The 17,187-nt window shown below is 40.5% G+C and overlaps 1 protein-coding gene across 1 annotated transcript; it reads left to right on the forward strand.

Annotated features, from left to right (window-relative positions):
- Positions 1-5,854: 5,854 nt before the first annotated feature.
- On the forward strand, positions 5,855-16,568 carry LOC148147432 (putative G protein-coupled receptor 139). Its single transcript, XM_087995629.1, is given in 4 exon segments — positions 5,855-5,964; positions 13,373-13,458; positions 15,683-16,525; positions 16,528-16,568. Coding segments are annotated over 4 exon segments (1,080 nt in total).
- The last annotated feature ends 619 nt before the right edge of the window (positions 16,569-17,187 follow it).

Genomic DNA, 17,187 nt, shown 5'->3' on the forward strand with positions numbered 1-17,187 from the left:
GGCTGGACTGGAGGAGAGCGCTTCTTTCCTGAGGGCAGCCCATTGCAGTGTAACTCTTTCCTTGCTGCTCCCAGAGCCAATTTGCTGTCAACAGTCCTTCTCTTCCTTGTGTACTTAAACCAAATTCTTCCATTCAAGCATATTCCTGTTTGAAAGGTGCAAAATTGACTGAACTAGAGATGAGCCACAACAACTCCACAGCAACAAGCCAAACATGTGCAGGTCAGGCGAATTGGCCATGCTAAATTGCCCTTGATGTTGGGTGCATTGGTTGGAGTGGGATGGGTGTGGGAGAGCTGCTGTTTGCAGGGTCGGTGTGGACTGGTTGGGCCTAAGGGCCTGTTACCGCACTGGAGGGAATCTATCTAATCTAATCTAAACTCCAATCATCAAATGGATTCTCAACCCATTTAGAACCCATAGAGCACCTACCCCCTTCACTAAAATCCCAATGGACAATATACCTTCACGATCATTCCTCCACGTCACGGAATCCCAATATTTCCAGATCCCTTTTTCTGCTGATGACCTTTTCAGCCATTTTGAAGAAACAAGGGAATTTGGTCACTTATTTGAATAATTCTTTATCTGGTCTGGTGTCATATTTGGGTTATTTAATGTCACAGTGAAGTATATTGAAAGTTTTACTGAATGAAAATTTGTATAATTCCTCATCCATTTGTATGAATACTGTACTTATGTGAAATGCACAAATTTTGTAAATGCATAAAATAATTAAAATTTTCTTTGGTTGAATTGATGCAGATATGTCTGTGTCCATTCTGCTATATTTATAACCTTCTACATCCTCTTTAAATAATTATTTGAGATGTGGCGTCTGTTATATTTAGGATGAATGGGCTTCTTGACCCCTCATTCTGAGGAAGAGTCATATTGGACTTTAAACGTTAACTCCGTTACCTATCCATAGACGCTGCCAGAGAATGTCAAGTCATTTGAAAAAGCAAAGTGCTTCTTTCATTCTACAGAGACTGGTGAATAATGTACGAGTGTTGTTGAGGGAAGAAGGGGGAGGTCAAGCAAAGGAGCAGGACAGAAAGCTCAGATTCCATGGTCTTCATGCATGTTAGAAAACAAAACGATGAACATGAATTACTAACATGTCTCTTTTGATCCTGCTTAGTAGATCTTTATTAATGGCCTGGCACTTGAGATACTAAATGAATATTTTGCATCAGCATTTACTGTGGAAAAGGATATGGAAGATATAGAGTGTAGGGAAAAAGATGGTGACACCTTGCAAAATGTTCAGATTACAGAGGAGGGAGTGCTGGATGTCTTGAAACGGGTAAAGGTGGATACATCCCCAGGCCCTGATCAGGGGTACCCGAGAACTCTGTGGGAAGCTAGGGAAATGATTGCTGGGCCTCTTGCTGAGATATTTGTAAAATCGATACTCACAGGTGAGGTGCCATGAAGACTGGAGGTTGGCAAACGTGGTGCCGCTGTTTAAAAAGGGTGGTAAAGACAAACCAGGGAATAATAGACCGGTGAGCCTGACCTCGGTGGTGGGCAAGTTGTTGCAGGGAATCCTGAGGGACAGGATTTACATGTACTTGGAAAGGCAAGGATTGATTAGGGATAGTCAACATGGCTTTGTGCGTGAGAAATCATGTCTCACAAAATTGACTGAGTTATTTGAAGAAGTAACAAAGAGGATTGATGAAGGCAGAGCAGTAGATGTGATCTATACGGACTTCAGTAAGGCGTTCGACAAGGCTTCCCATGGGAGACCGATTAGCAAGGTTGGATTTCATGGAATACAGGGGGAACTAGCCATTTGGATACAGAACTGGCTCAAAGGTAGAAGACAGGGTGGTGGTGGAGGGTTGTTTTTCAGACAGGAGGCCTTTGATCAGTGAAGTGCCACAAGGATCGGTGCTGGGTCCTCTACTTTTTGTCGTTTACTTAAATGATTTGGATGCGAGCATAAGAGGTGCAGTTAGTAAGTTTGCAGATGACGCTCAAATTGGAGATGTAGTGGACAGCGAAGAGGGATACCTCAGATGAAAACAGGATCTTGACCAGATGGGCCAATGGGCTGAGAAGTGGCAGATGGAGTTCAATTCAGATAAATGCGAGGTGCTGCATTTTGGGAAAGCAAATCTTAGCAGAACTTATAGACTTAATGGTAAGGTACTCGGGAGTATTGCTGAACAAAGAGACCTTGGAGTGCCGGTTCATAGCTCCTTGAAAGTGGAGTCGCAGGTAGTGAAGAAGGCGTTTGTTATGATTTCCTTTATTGAACAGAGTATTGAGTACAGGAGTTGGGAAGTCATGTTGCATCTGTACACGACATTGGTTAGGCCACTGTTGGAATATTGCGTGTAATTTTGGTCTCCTTCCTATCGGAAAGATGTTGCGAAAATTCAAAGGGTTCAGAAAAGATTTACAAGGATGTTGCCAGGGTTGAAGGATTTGAGCTACAGGTAGAGGCTGAACAGGCTGGGGCTGTTTTCCCTGGAGCGTCGTAGACTGAGGGGTGACTTTATAGAGGTTTACAAAATTGTGAGGGGCATGGATAGGGTAAATAGACAAGTTCTTTTTCTTGGGGTTTGGGAGTCCAGTACTAGAGGGCATAGGTTTAGGGTGAGAGGGGAAAGACATAAAAGAGACCTAAGGGGCAACATTTTCACACAGAGGGTGTTACGTGTATGGAATGAGCTGCCAGAGGAAGTGGTGGAGGCTGGTACAATTTCAACATTTAAGAGGCATTTGGATGGGTATACGAAGAGGAAGGGTTTGGAGGATATGGGCCAGGTACTGGCAGGTGGGATTAGATTGGGTTGGGATATCTTGTCGGCATGGACGGGTTGGACCAAAGGGTATGTTTTTCCATGCTGTACATCTCTATGACTCAATGACTCTATGAGATAAGGATATACCAAAGTACCATTCTGACCCGATGGGAGCAGAACTTATAACTGTCGTGGAAATTACATTGACTCGACTCTTCTATTAGCAAGAACAACCAAAAAGCTTTATTTATATTTTTAACCTCTTCATTGCATAGGGACCACATGCACTTGGCAAAAATGCCTTGTGCAAGGGGCCTGAGCATAATTCAGATCTTCGTCTTGCACTGTTTCTTATCACGCTCTCAAAGACAAAGACTGTGAAGATTTGAATTGTTATTCTTTTCATTCCTTTGTTGTTGAAATACTGTTCTTATAGAACATTACAGTGCAGTACAGGCCCTTTGGCCCACGATGTTGCACCTCCCTGTCATACTAATCTGAAGCCCATCCTACCTACATTATTCCATGTACGTCCATTTGCCTGCCCAATGACGACTTAAATGCACTTAGACTTGGCGAATCTACTACCGAGGCAGGCAAAGCCTTACTACTCTGTGAGTACTGGCAGGTGGGATTAGAATGGGTTGGGATATCTTGTCGGCATGGACGGGTTGGACCGAAGGGTCTGTTTCCATGCTGTACATCTCTATGACTCAATGACTCTATGAGATAAGGATATACCAAGTACAGTACTTAGAACATAGAACATAGAACATAGAAAAATACAGCACAGTACAGGCCCTTTGGCCCTCGATGTTGCGCCAATCCAAGCCCACCTAACCTACACTAGCCCACTATCCTCCATATGCATATCCAATGCCCGTTTAAATGCCCATAAAGAGGGAGAGCCCACCACTGCTACTGGCAGGGCATTCCATGAACTCACGACTCGCTGAGTACCTTTTGTTGCTCCCACCAATGCTCTGTCCAGGTGCAGCAAGATCCTCCAATCTTTTCACTATTTTTCCTTTGAAATAACAGCCATTTGCCTTCTGGAAGGCATAGAGTCATAGAGATGTACAGCATGGAAACAAACCCTTCGGTCAACCCCATTCATGCTGACCAGATATCCTAACCCATTCTAATCCCACCTGCCAGTACTCACAGAGTAGTAAGGCTTTGCCATGACCATGACCACTTCCATCTAGAAAGACAAAGGCAGCAGATACATAGGAACACCACAACCTGCAAGTTCCCCTCTTAGCTAACCAGTACGCCGACTTTGAAATATTGTTGCTGGGTTTACTGCTGTTCAGTCAAAATCCTGGAATTCCCTCAATAAGGCCATTATGGGTCCACATCCAGCACATGGACTGCAATGGCTCAAAAACGCCTCTCACTGCCATTCCTCAGGGGTAACTAGGAATATTGGCCAACCAGTGATGTCCACATTTCATGAGTCAATTAAAAAAGGTGCCATTTTGAAATCCACATACAGTATGCAACATTTACTGGTACCCCTTCGTCAATTCTGATTTTTCTAAATATTCTACTACTACCGCCTGCATAATGGATTCAAGCATTTTCTGATGTTAGATGAACACGCCTGTCGTTCACTGCTTTCTGTCTCTCTCATGTCTTGCGCAGAAGTATTTTCAAGTCCATTGAGCCTTTTCAAGCGTCTGGATTTTTTTTATGATTGTAACAAATGTATCAGCTGTCTCAAAAGCCATTTCATTTAAGACCCTACTATGCAGTCGATCAGGTTCAGGGGATGTTTCAACATTTAATTTGATTAACTTTTTCCAAGTTTGTTTGCTCAGTTGATTATGATTGGAAATGTGTTGCTGGAAAAGCACAGCAGGTCAGGCAGCATCCAGGGAACAGGAGAATCGACGTTTCGGGCATAAGCCCTTCTTCAGGAATACTATTCTTGGGATACTATTTGTACCTTCTACTGTGGAAATATTATTAATTGCATTTTTGCACAATCTGAGGGCTAATATTCTCTTTACCTACTGGTTTCACTTGCATAAATCTATAAACATTTACAACATTTTTTTAATGGTTCTTCCTGTTTACCCTTGATATTACAATTTCTCAAAATACAATAATATTTTAGTCATTGAGATCATGGCTGAAATCTGACCAGGTCTATATATGAACATTTGTCCCACATGACGAAATAATTTTGGATAACATGGTAAATCAATGTCAAATTTAACATAAAAATGTTTTTTTTAAACCAGCAATTACTTTTTGTCGAACATAGTTTGAAATTTTCACTCCATTTCACAAGTTTCCCAATTTCATGTTTTTTAGCGTCGCTCTGTTTTTGTTTGTTTTAACCTGTATTGCTAAACCTCCTGAAAAGTGATGTGTCAACGCATCCTGTTCCACCTTATTATCTTGAGTCCCTTAGTTGATTCATATGTAAACCTCCTATATGTCGAAGAATATATCCCAGTTTTAAAAAAACCCTGTTAAGAATTTAATTCTTGGACACCTGCTATCTTGCCCCAAAGTTATTCTATCAAGACAAAAAGAAATCTGATATTCTCCCGTTGTGAATGGTAGTAAGCAATTAAACAACTCACTAGAGGCAAAGTCTCCAGAAACATCCCCATCCTCGATGATGTGTTGTCTGTCACATCAGAGTGAACAACATGGCTGAAGAATTTCTATCATTAGCCAAAAGTGTTGAGTGAACAGTCTTCAGCCAACATAAGAGGTAACATGATACCAAGGTACTGGACTGGATTCTGTAATGGCTGTGAGCAATAATAAGAATCATAATACATAAAACTGGCTTCCAGAACCAGTCAGGCCTCCAAAGGAGCTCCCGCAGTCCAGGTATAACACCAGCATCTATTTGCCAATGCGAAAAATTGCCCAGGCATGGCTTGTCCACAAAAAGCAGAACAACTTCAACCAGCTAATTGCTGCTCTCACAGCCTCTGTTTGATAAGTGTGACAATAAGGTAGAATTCGATAGAGTGCACCATCAGTGATTTCTGATAAAACTGGAGTCAGTGCTAATGATGGGGAGCTCTCTACACAGCTTCAAGTTATAATCAGCACAAACCAAATAGGTTATGGTTGTTGGAAGTCGGTCACCCCAGATCTGGGTCATCTCTGGAGGAGTTCCTCAGGGGAGTGTCCTAGAACCAACCAGCTTCATCAACAACCTTGCCTCCATGACGAGGTCTGAAACGGGCATGTCCATTGGTATATGTTCTGTGTTTCAACATGATTTAGTAACTTTCCAGACCTTGAAACAGTTTGTATCCATATAAAATAATATGTGGATAAATTCCAGGCTTGGACTGATAACTGGCAAGTAACATCCATGTCACATAAATACCAGTCACTGAATATTTCCAACAAGAGGATCTAACTTTCAGCTTGACATCAACACACATCATTATACAAAAAATATCATTTTATCACTTCCACCATCTCCAGTATGATGCTACCACCAAAAACATTCTTCACTTTCTTCATCTGTCAACATTTCCAATGACCATTCCCTCTGTGATACCATGATACACTGGTCTATCAGCCCAAGTACCTCAACCCCTCCAATTAGTTCCAATTAAAGAAGGAGCAATCCTTTGACTTCCTCCAGCCTCACTTTCCAATTTCCTCCCAGAATTGTACATGTTTCATTCCTGTCTACTGTATTCATTGTTCACAGTATGATATCTAAAACATCATTGATTGAATATCATTCTTCCTTCAATCTTTCACATCATATTTAAAATCAACATTCTGACCTGGATCTGCTGTAGAGTCCCTGTGAAGCCCAAACAGGCAGGAAAAACAGCTGCTCATTTCGTTTTATAACCTTTGGGAATCAACATTGTGTTCAAAAGCTTGAACCCTATATTTCATTTTGATCAGGTCCCACCCACTCCAATTGCAATCATCACATCTCTCTTGGTCCTTTGTTCTGTCACAATTATGATCACTACTTTCTGTCATTCTGCAACCTTCCCCTAGCCTTCTCCTTTCTATCACTCTTCTGTCTCTCTCTTTACTTCTGAAGAGATTCAAAATGTTAACTCTTTTTCTCTCCAAACATGCTGAGTTCCTTCAGAACCTTCGGTTTTTGGATCAGATTTTTCAGCATCTGTAATATTTTGCTTTTAAATTAAATCAGTCTCCATGAACTTGCCTGTGAAAGGAAATGGAAGAAGGAATCCCCTGTAAAGGGAGACAGGGATCCTCAGCCAGAGACTACAGACCATCCTACAGACCAACCATCATACAGGAATGTGGCTGAGGAACTGAACACATTTGTAAGTGCAGCAATAAGTCGAAAGAACATTAATGAATTCCATAGAAATCACACTTACCACAGAAGAATAAAAGATGAATTTTGTTGCACTTAGTCGTGCCATTCAGATATTAGCTTTTGACAATTCTTATTTATATTGAATAAAATTTAGTCATATTTAACTGTAAGCATGATCGCTTTGAATCATTTCAAAATTAGGAAGAGAATAAGGCTTATTTGAATTGCTTACCCAAAATTCTACAATGTCTTTGGGAAGGGGTTGTCAGAGAACCCTTTGTGAGCTGATGCAGTGCTGAAAGATGGAGGGGGCAGGCGTGGATCAAGGCAATTGCTTTGTCCTGGATGGTGTCAAGAATTTTGAGTGCTGTTTAACCTTCAGTCAGCTCAGGAAATGGGAAATTAAATACTGACACAAAAAAAGTAGTTATTTGGCAATACAGGAATTAACCGAAGCTGAAAAAGATTCATTTTCTGGTAGCTTTTCATTTAGCCCTTATCAGGACAATTTGCAAAATTCACAATCTGAAGTGAAAAGAGAGAAGACTGCTAATTGGACGATAAGCAGACTCTGATTGGTAGAGGATCATTGTCATGACATGTTCACTGCACAGATACTGCCTGACATGCTGAATGTTTTTTTCCCTTCAGGGGAATGTCTAATTTTCATCACACATCTGACTTCTTGATTGTAGGTGGTGCAACTCAGAAGGTGCATTGCCCACCACAGTATCTCTAGACTCTATCTCTGATGTGACTGGGGCCAGTGAAGCTACTCATCAATTATAACCCATAGGGTCTTGATGGTTGGGATTTCAGTCAAACGTATGTTGTCAAAAGTCAGGGCAGAAAGGTAGATTCACTTGTGTGGAAACCATCTGGGATCTATCTTAGAATACAGGGAGAGGTGCTGGATGAATTTGTTGGGGTCTTGTATGAAATCTTTGCATCCTCTTTCATCACAGGAGAAGTCTCAGAAGACTGGAAAATAGCCAGCGCTGTTCCTTTGTTTAAAAAGGGTGACATGGATAATCCAGGAAAATTAAGGCTAGTGAGACTTGTGACACTGGAAGGGAAATTATTGGAGAAAATTTCTACAGATAGGATTTATGCACATTGGGAAAACAATGGACTTATTAGTGATAGGCAGCATGACTTTGAGGTGGAAGGGCTGTGTCTCACAAATTTGATTAGTTTTTTGAGGAATTGACAAACATAATTGTTGAGAGCAGGGTAGTAGATGTTATCTTCGGGGGCGGGGGGTGCAGAGGTGGCACGTTGGCTCATTGGTTAGCACTGCTGCCTCACGTCACCACGGTTCAATCCAGCCTTGAGTGGCTGTCTGTGTGGAGTTTGCACATTCTCCCTGTGTCTGCGTGGGTTTCCTCTTGGTGGTCCGGTTTCCTCCCACAATCCAAAAATGTGCAGGTTAGGTGAATTGGCCATGCTAAATTGCCCATAGTGTTCAGGGATATGTAGGTTAGTTGCATTAGTAACGGCTAAATATAGGGTAATAAGGTCGGGAAATGGGTCAGGGTGGGTTACTCTTTGGAGGGTTGGTGTGGTCTTGTTGGGCTAAAGGGCTTGTTTCAACACTGTAGGGATTCTATGTTTTCTACATCTTTCCCTACATGCACTTTAGCAAGGCCTTTGTCAAGGTCCCTCATGGCAGGATTAAACAAAAGTTGAAATCACATGGAACCATGAGTTGATAATGTGGTGATCAATGGTGATTTGGAGGAGAAGATGGGAATTCAGATGAATAATTTAGTGGATGACCCACAGATTTGGGGAGCAGCAGATAGTGACGAAGGTTGCCAAAGGATATGGCAGAATACAGATAGGCTGGAGGCTAAAGCAGGGAAATAACAGATGGAATTTAATCTGGACAAATATGAAGTAATTCATTTTGGAACGTTTAATGCAGAAGCCAAGTCTATATAAGTGGCAGAATCATTAACAAACAGAGGGATTAAGACATACAGTTGCACACCCCTCTCATGGTGGCAATAGAGGTAGATAATGTGGTCAAGAAGGGGCATAGCATTTTTGTTGTCATTGGTTGATGCATGGAGTATAAAAATTGGAAAGCCAAGAAGCAGTTGTATAAAACTTTTGTTAGGCCACATGTGGAATATTGCAGACACTTCTGATCACCACACTACCAGAAGGATAGAGTCATACAGCATGAAACGGCGCCTTCGTTCCAACTCACTCATGCCAACCAAGAAACTCAAACTCCTAGTTGCCTGCATTTGGCCCATAACCCTGGAGATCTTTCCTGTTCAAGTGCATGTCCAAATGCTTTTTAAATGTTCCAACTTTACTTGCATCTAAAAATTCCTCTGTCAGTTCTTACCACATGCAAACCACCTTGTGTGTGGAAAAGGTTACCCCTCCAGATCTTTCTTCACTCACTTTAGAAAATATGCAGTTTTGAATTTCCTCACCTTACAGAAAGACCTTTGCTATTTGCCTTATCTCATGATTTTTAAACCTCCATAAGGTTGCCCCTCAACCTTCTACGCTTCAGTATATCTAGTCCCAGCCTATCTTTGGAGGGGTTACAGAAAAGGTTTCCCAGGATATGTCCTGGTTTGGAGTTTATTAGTTTTGCAGAGATTAGACAAACTTGATCTATTTTCTCTTGAGTGTTGGAGGCTGAGAGGTGACCTGATGTAAGTTTACAAAATTATGAGAGGCATTGAGAGAATTGATAGATGGAGTCGTATCCTAAGGATGAAAATATTTATTCGAACAGACATGGGTTTAAAAAGGGGAAAGGTTAAAGGTAGAGGGAGAGGGAAGGTTTTTATACAGGATGTGATATGTGCCTGGAATGCACTGCCAGAGGCATTGGTGGAGGCAGATCAAACAGCAACGTTTAAAAGGCATCTTGTCAGATGTGTGAAAAAGCAGGGAAAAGTGAGATATGGACCATTTAGAGACTAAAAGCTTTTAATTTAGAAAGGCTTCATGTGTCAGCACAGGCTCGGTGGGCCGAAGGGCCTGTTCCTGTGCTACGCATTTCTTTGATCTTGTGTGGTGCAGATGTTATACGCAAATATTCAGCCCAAGCCTTAACGTCATCTCGATCTTGCTGCACTTTGGCACAAACTGCATATGATGGAAGGAGTGATATTGATAATGCAGCTGAGAACATATGATCCTACTCTGAGGAACTTCTGTGGTAATCTGGTTATGTATGCACAAGGCACTGTGGGACAAGTGATGCGCTGTTTCTTCTGGAAGTTTAAACTAGTGTCCTGGAGAAGAAAATGATTTAAATCACTGGTTGCATATCTCAGTTTAAGTCCTGGATTAAGACATCAATTTGAAGTTTGATAACTGTATAAACTTTGATGATAGTGTAATTAATGTAATAATCCTCTCATTGAACGAAGATCCAAGTGATTGTACAGAGAGAGGGGTATGGATGGTTGCCTCTGCAGGCAGCATGGTCAGTCTTTTCTGGAACTTTACTGATTTATATTCACTTTATTCCACTGTTTTATCCTCAATAAAGATGTCGAATGTTAACTCAGTAATGAGGTGATAGTTTCAATGAATAACCTCCTCATACCATTTCTTCCAGTCATTTAATATATCCAACCCATTAAAGCTTAATGGCCTCCAAAATATAGAGGAAACGTAAGTATTTAATTCACGGCAGGGACATTCACATTTATTTAATTCAATATATTTTCCAGCAAACAATTTCAAAGGTCCATCAGACTATAATAATTGAAACAAATAGTGTGTACAACAACCATTTCCAGCAACAATTCGGATCCAACTACAATCAATCTGAATGATCTAGTGGAAGCAGATAATGGTCTGGAAACTGCCATGTCAGCAGCAGAGGTATCGAATGCTGGTGAAAGAAATTTCTGATGATCTTTCCAGCAACTCAACATGATTATGACTTTGAGAATGCTACTCAATCCATGTGCAGTGACAATAAAACATTAAAGTTGTCTCAGAAGGGCCTCCTGCTTAAACCCAATGTCTTGATCTCATCAAAAAGGGAAAGCAGTACTTATTTCACAGTGACAACAGCAATTGATTGAAGGATAATATTTTACAGTTTTTACCAGGACTCCATTCGCTTAGATTACCTCCGAAACCTCTATCCAATCAATTAGAGTCAAGACTGTTGGAGAAAATACAGAATATTGGAGACAGTTTGAAAAGTCATTAAACTGAAATCTTAACTATTTCTCTCTCCAGAGATTACAACTGGCTTCGAAAGACTTCAGTATTTTCAGTTTGACTTCAGATTGTCAGCACTTGCTGTATTCCACTTTTGTGGTAGGCTCAGAGCTTTTTGCTTTGGGAGGCCAACCACATGTGCAGTAATGAACTGGATAAACAATGTGTTTAACGAAACCAGTAAATTACAATCTATAGGCCCAGGACCTAAACAAAGTTAGTTCAAAACTTCTAATGAATTTGTCATACAGTTTCAATGACCTGTCAATAATAAAAATTGCAAACTAACAGTTTTTCCATTACTCCTGTACTCTTAAATCCAAATATAAAATCAAAAGTGTTCTAATGATCATTTCTCTTGATTTATATTTGTGTCTTTTGTTCTCCTTTTAATGATTCTTTTCTATGTCTCAAGTTAGGCTTGGTTCTGTAATATATTTAGAATTATTTTAGAAATATGAATCCTACCATTTTCATGATAATCTCGAAGGGTTCATTCATTCACAGAACTCTATCTCTCAGTCACCCTGTTTTCTGTTTCATGGAATATCCCTGCTTTATAGATGAAATAACAGTACAGCACAGTACAGGCCCTTTGGCCTTCGATGTTGTGCCAACCTTTTATCCTACTTTAAGATCAAACTAAACGACATACCTTTCATTGTACTAACTTCCAAGCACCTATCCAAGAGTCGCTTAAATGTCCCTTATGTATCTGACTCTACTGTCACCGCTGGCAGTGCATTACACATACCCACCACCCTCTGTGTAAAGAATCTGACTCTGACATCTCCCCTAAACCTTCTTTCAATCACCTTAAAATATTGCCCCTTCATGATAGTCTTTTCCGACCTGGGAAAAAAGCCTCTGGCTATCCATTCTACCTATGCTTCTCATCCTTTTGCACAACTCTATCAAGTCACCTCTCGTTCTTCTTCACTCCAATGAGAAAAGCCCTAGCTCCCTCAACTTATCTTCATAAGACAAGCCATCCAGTCCATGCTTCATCCTTGTAAAACTCTCTCTACAGCTTTCACATCCTTCCTGTAATGAGGCAAACAGAACTGAACACAATAGTCCAAGCGTGGACTCACCAGGGCTCTAAAGAACCGCAGCATAACCTCACAGCTCTTAATCTCAATCCCACTGCTAATGAAAGCTGACATACCATATGCCATCTTAACAAACCTATCAACCTGGGTGGTAACTTTGAGGGATCTATGGACATAGTGCCCAAGATGTTTCTCCACACTCTCAAGAATCCTGCCTTACAACTGTATTCTGCATTCAGATTTGACCTTCACAATGAATCACTTCACGCTTTTCCAGTTTGAATTTCACTTGCCACTGATCAGCCCAGCTCTGCATCCTGTCAATTTCCCATTGCAATCCACAACAGCCCTCCACACTATCCACCACTCCATCAATTTTCATGTCATCAGCAAATCAATAACCACTTTTCCACTTCCTCAGCCAAGGCATTTACAAAAATCACAAAGAGCAGAGGTTCCCGGAACTGATCCCTGCTGAACATCACTGGTCACCGAGCTCCAGGCTGAATACTTGCCATCTACGGCCACCCTTTCTTTCAGCCAGCCAATTCTGTATCCAGACAGACAGGTTTCCCTGTATCCCATACCTCCTTACTTTCTGAATGAGCCTACTGTGTGGAACCTTATCAAATGTTTTGTTCTGATACTTCCATTTCTTTGAAAGAGTTCAATTGTTCACTTACTGATTATTGACTCATATGTTCATTTTGGTAACGATGATAATGACAATAAGATATAAATGAGTCATCTGATATTTGAGATGCTGTTAGGGCTGTAGAGGTTAAACCAAAGGCGGGATCACTATTTTTCACACTCCCGTTCTGTTTCTCATTACCTCAGGATGCCCAATCTTCAAGGTTTCTTTATTTTCTACCGTCATTCAATCATTCGATTTTAGAATTAATATTTCTTCTGATGCTATATATCTCTCCCATGTTTGATAAAAGAACTGTAATTAATTCACCCAAACAGTATCCCTGGAGGATGTGTTTTGAATAGAGACATGATGATGAGAGTTCCAGATGAGCTTGGATCAATTGCTTTCCTCTGAGTGTGAAGTATCCGTTCAATCCGTTTCCAAATCTCGCTGATGTTGAATTTATTTATTGTCCTGTGCTTGGGGCTATTGGTGTACCCAGTAAGTTACGAAAATCTGTTCAGCAATGTGCAATTAGACAAATGTTTCTGCTTTGAGTATAATGCACAACTCTGCTGTAAATTTTGCTCAAAAGTGCACCTGAATATAAAAGTGCATCTTGTCCTCTTTTCATACAAAATTAGTCCTGAGTACAAAATCTGTCCTGAGCCAGTATTATGTTGATTTCAAGAATGTGAATTAATTGTTGACAATGTTGAAAAATTTCAGACAATAGAATCATATTGTTTTGCTTTAACGAGGTTAATATTGTCTGTCACAAAACATAGTTATTGGAAAGCTAATTGACTTATTTGCTGCCTAGAGAACGATGAATCATTAATGTATGATTGTTTTAGTTTCAGGCTGGGATAGGTATACAACTACTTGTGAGTAACCAATGCTCTGTCTAAGAAACTGATTTCAAATAGTCTTTGGTTGAAAACATGCTATCAGCTAATTGCAAGCAAATTGTAGAATGTTAGGATCACCCTGGAAGGTGAGAACTGAACTTAACACGAAAATATATTTTGAAGATGGGAAACAAATTGAGAAGACTGTAAATAAGGCACTTAGTTTTCTTGGCTTAGTTATAGCACAATAGAATGAATAAGTGATGAAAGTTTACTAATTAACAACAAGTGGAAAGCACGGATAAAGACCTGTTGTCAGGTATGCTGGTTTACGTAAAGGTTATTAGTCACAAAGATCATTTCAAAAGGATCCAGGTCCGTCAGTAAAATAAGGATGGTGACTGCTGAGTAAATGGCCAAAAATTCTCAATCTTCCTTAAATACATAGTTGGCACCAGGGGACTGACTGGTGCACTTCCCATGTCCATGCTATTAGCATAACACTGCATTGAAAACCAGCCCTCCAGCCAACTTAGCAAACTGACTCTCGACCTCAGCGATAGATCAAGTATGTACCGCCCTCATTCAATTGATTGTGGCATTAATCCATGCTGTTAGCTTAAGATGCAATCAAAAATGGTGGTGAAATCGTCATGATTAATTACAGATATTTAAAGGACCCAGTATAGTTGTCCATCGCCGTTGAGCAATATGCATCACAATAAACTGAAAGACTGGAGCATGAATGGCCAAATCTAAAAGTGAGGCTACAGCCATCAAACTGAGTATTCATCATAGTTCATTGAGATATTCCTTCAGATTATGGTCTGATGTTCGGAAGGAAAACTGCAAAAAAACAACTTGTGTTTGACAGCTTTCAGTGGGGTAAATGAAAAGTCACTGATGCAAGACATGTATAACCATGCATATGCTATAAGATATAACATAACATAACAGAAAATAACAACAGCTTGCAAGGATTATTTAAGATGGTGAAGAAGATGGTTCCAGGTGCTGATGGAGTGGTGAGATGGTGTCAGGTCTGGGGCAAGAGCTTGTTCGACCTGGTGGTAGGAGTTTGTTAAGTCTTAAACATGTATTGGTGATATTGGGACCAGGAGTGCTAATGTGCAGGCGAGGGTGGGAGTCAGATCTCAGGGACTGTGGGAGTGGTGTCTTGAACTGATAGGTGTGCTGGATCATAGAGGTAGGAGAGTAGATGTGTATTCAGGCTCTCTGGTTTCTCTAGGTGTGTGTGTGTCTATGTTGTGTAGGGCTGCATGAGATGGAACAGTTCTGGATGGGTGTTATAAATTGCGAATTCAGATGACGAGTTTGTGCACGATTTAGATTAGATATTGAATAGTTTCATGGTTTTGTAGTTAGTATTTATTTGACTGCAGCAGAACCCCCTGAATTCTCCAAGATAAACTCAAACTTTTAGAGTGTTTCAGGCATGTGGGAAGTTCCAGTGGAATCTTCAATCTCTAAGTCTGTGATGCTTGGACGTCATCAAGGTCTCAAACTGCAACTCCCATCCACACTACAGAAACAATTATCTGGCCAGCATAAATTCCAGGACAACATGTGATATTGCTAAACAATGGACTTAAAGTGGATCAAATGGGCATTCTTACCTTTGTCTATTTGACATCTGAAATGCTTTACAATGTACATCTGTTTCAAAAGTTTTGATTTTCACTCTTTTCTGTATTTAACGCTATGCATTTTCATTTTTCATATGGGTTCATGTGTTCAAAAGAACACATTTACAATAAAAAATGTTCAGCTATGATTTGAACAAAATTAGCATTTTTCAGTTATGAAGCTGGAATATCGTGTCTGTACAGTAATTTTAATCGTTTATTTAACAGTTAACTTGTTGGCGATCACAATCCTGTCACACAGAAACTGTGGACTCTCCAAAAGTGTCAGTCATTACCTGGTGGCTATGGCTGTGGCAATGCTGCTAGTTGCCATCACCAACGTAATTTTGAGATGGTATATCAATTACTTTCCAGTTTCTTTCCTGGATATTACACTTAGTTTAGTAGAAGTCCTCATGATGGGCATCACAGTCTGGTCAGTTTGGCTCACAGTTACTTTCACCTTTGATCGATTTGTGGCTATTTGTTGTAAGAAGCTAAGAACAAATTATTGCACTGAGAAAACAGCACTTTTGGTTATTGGAACAGTGAGTGTGCTGGGCTGTGTGGAAAGCATTCCCTGGTTCTTCAAATACAGTGCTAAATACACCTTCAATATCCTGGAGTGGTTTTGCATCACAAAACCAGAAAATTACACTTTAATCTTCTGGACTGCATATGTACTTCTCCATCGCTTTCTAACTCCTTTAGGACTATTCCTTTTGGTAGCTATCTTTAACATTCTGATAGTCAGACACATCTTCATGGCAAGTAAAGCCCGCAAGACACTCCAGGTGGAAACTGAGAGAGAGGGTCCCCGTGACGCAGAGATGGAAAGGCGCAGAAAGTCCGTCATTTTACTTTTCACTATCTCAGGCAGTTTCATCCTGTTATGGATGACCAATGTTACATGTTTCATCCATCAGCGAATTGCATTTCTGTATGATTCATCTCCACCTTCAACCACTATGGGCACAATTGGATACCTGCTCCAGCTCCTCTGTACCTGCACAAACACTTGCATCTACACAGTGACCCAGAGTCAGTTCCGATAGCAGTTAGAAACAGTTGTTTCTATCCTTTTAGTTTAATTTTCAGAGCTATGAAATTATGAGCAGTTTTTTTCTTATTTTTCACAGTATCAGAAATAATGTTAATCTAATGTGGAATGACTTATTGCGAGTTTTTGCAAGCAGGGAGAAGACAATGGAGTCAGGTAGCGAAAGGAAGATCCAGAGGCAGTCAGCATTAGTTTGAGGTGCAAATGAGATTCGGACATAAGAAAATCAGTATCAGTCAGAATAATGTGCTAAAGCAAGATCCGGACACAGGCTGCATTTGTTAGAGCAGCGAGTGGATAGAGGACCCAGGAGAAAACACCATCACTGAGTCGAATCTCCTTTTTTTCATAGACACACAAGTGAGTGCAGTGAAATGTTTGTAATATCACCTCTTGGCATCATCTTATGTACAAGGTACACAGATACAGATACTTTAAGTGTTGTTACAGAGTTGAAATAGTTTCTGAACAGACTCACATGGAAATACAAAGTTTAATAAATCCAGAATGAGAATACAAAGTACCTTTAAAGTGCAGGAGTTATTGTCCTTTATCACTGAGTCCGTATCTGTCAGGCTTCAGAACATGAGGCCTTGCTGCCTCCACCCACTGGCCACTGTTGCGACTGATTGTGCTCACTCTGCTCCTGCTCCAGACTCTGGCCACCACTCGC

Source organism: Chiloscyllium plagiosum, unplaced genomic scaffold, assembly GCF_037043375.1.
Source record: "Chiloscyllium plagiosum isolate Xiang-an unplaced genomic scaffold, Cpla_swu_hap1 HiC_scaffold_17, whole genome shotgun sequence".
Classification (NCBI taxonomy): Eukaryota; Metazoa; Chordata; class Chondrichthyes; order Orectolobiformes; family Hemiscylliidae; genus Chiloscyllium; species Chiloscyllium plagiosum.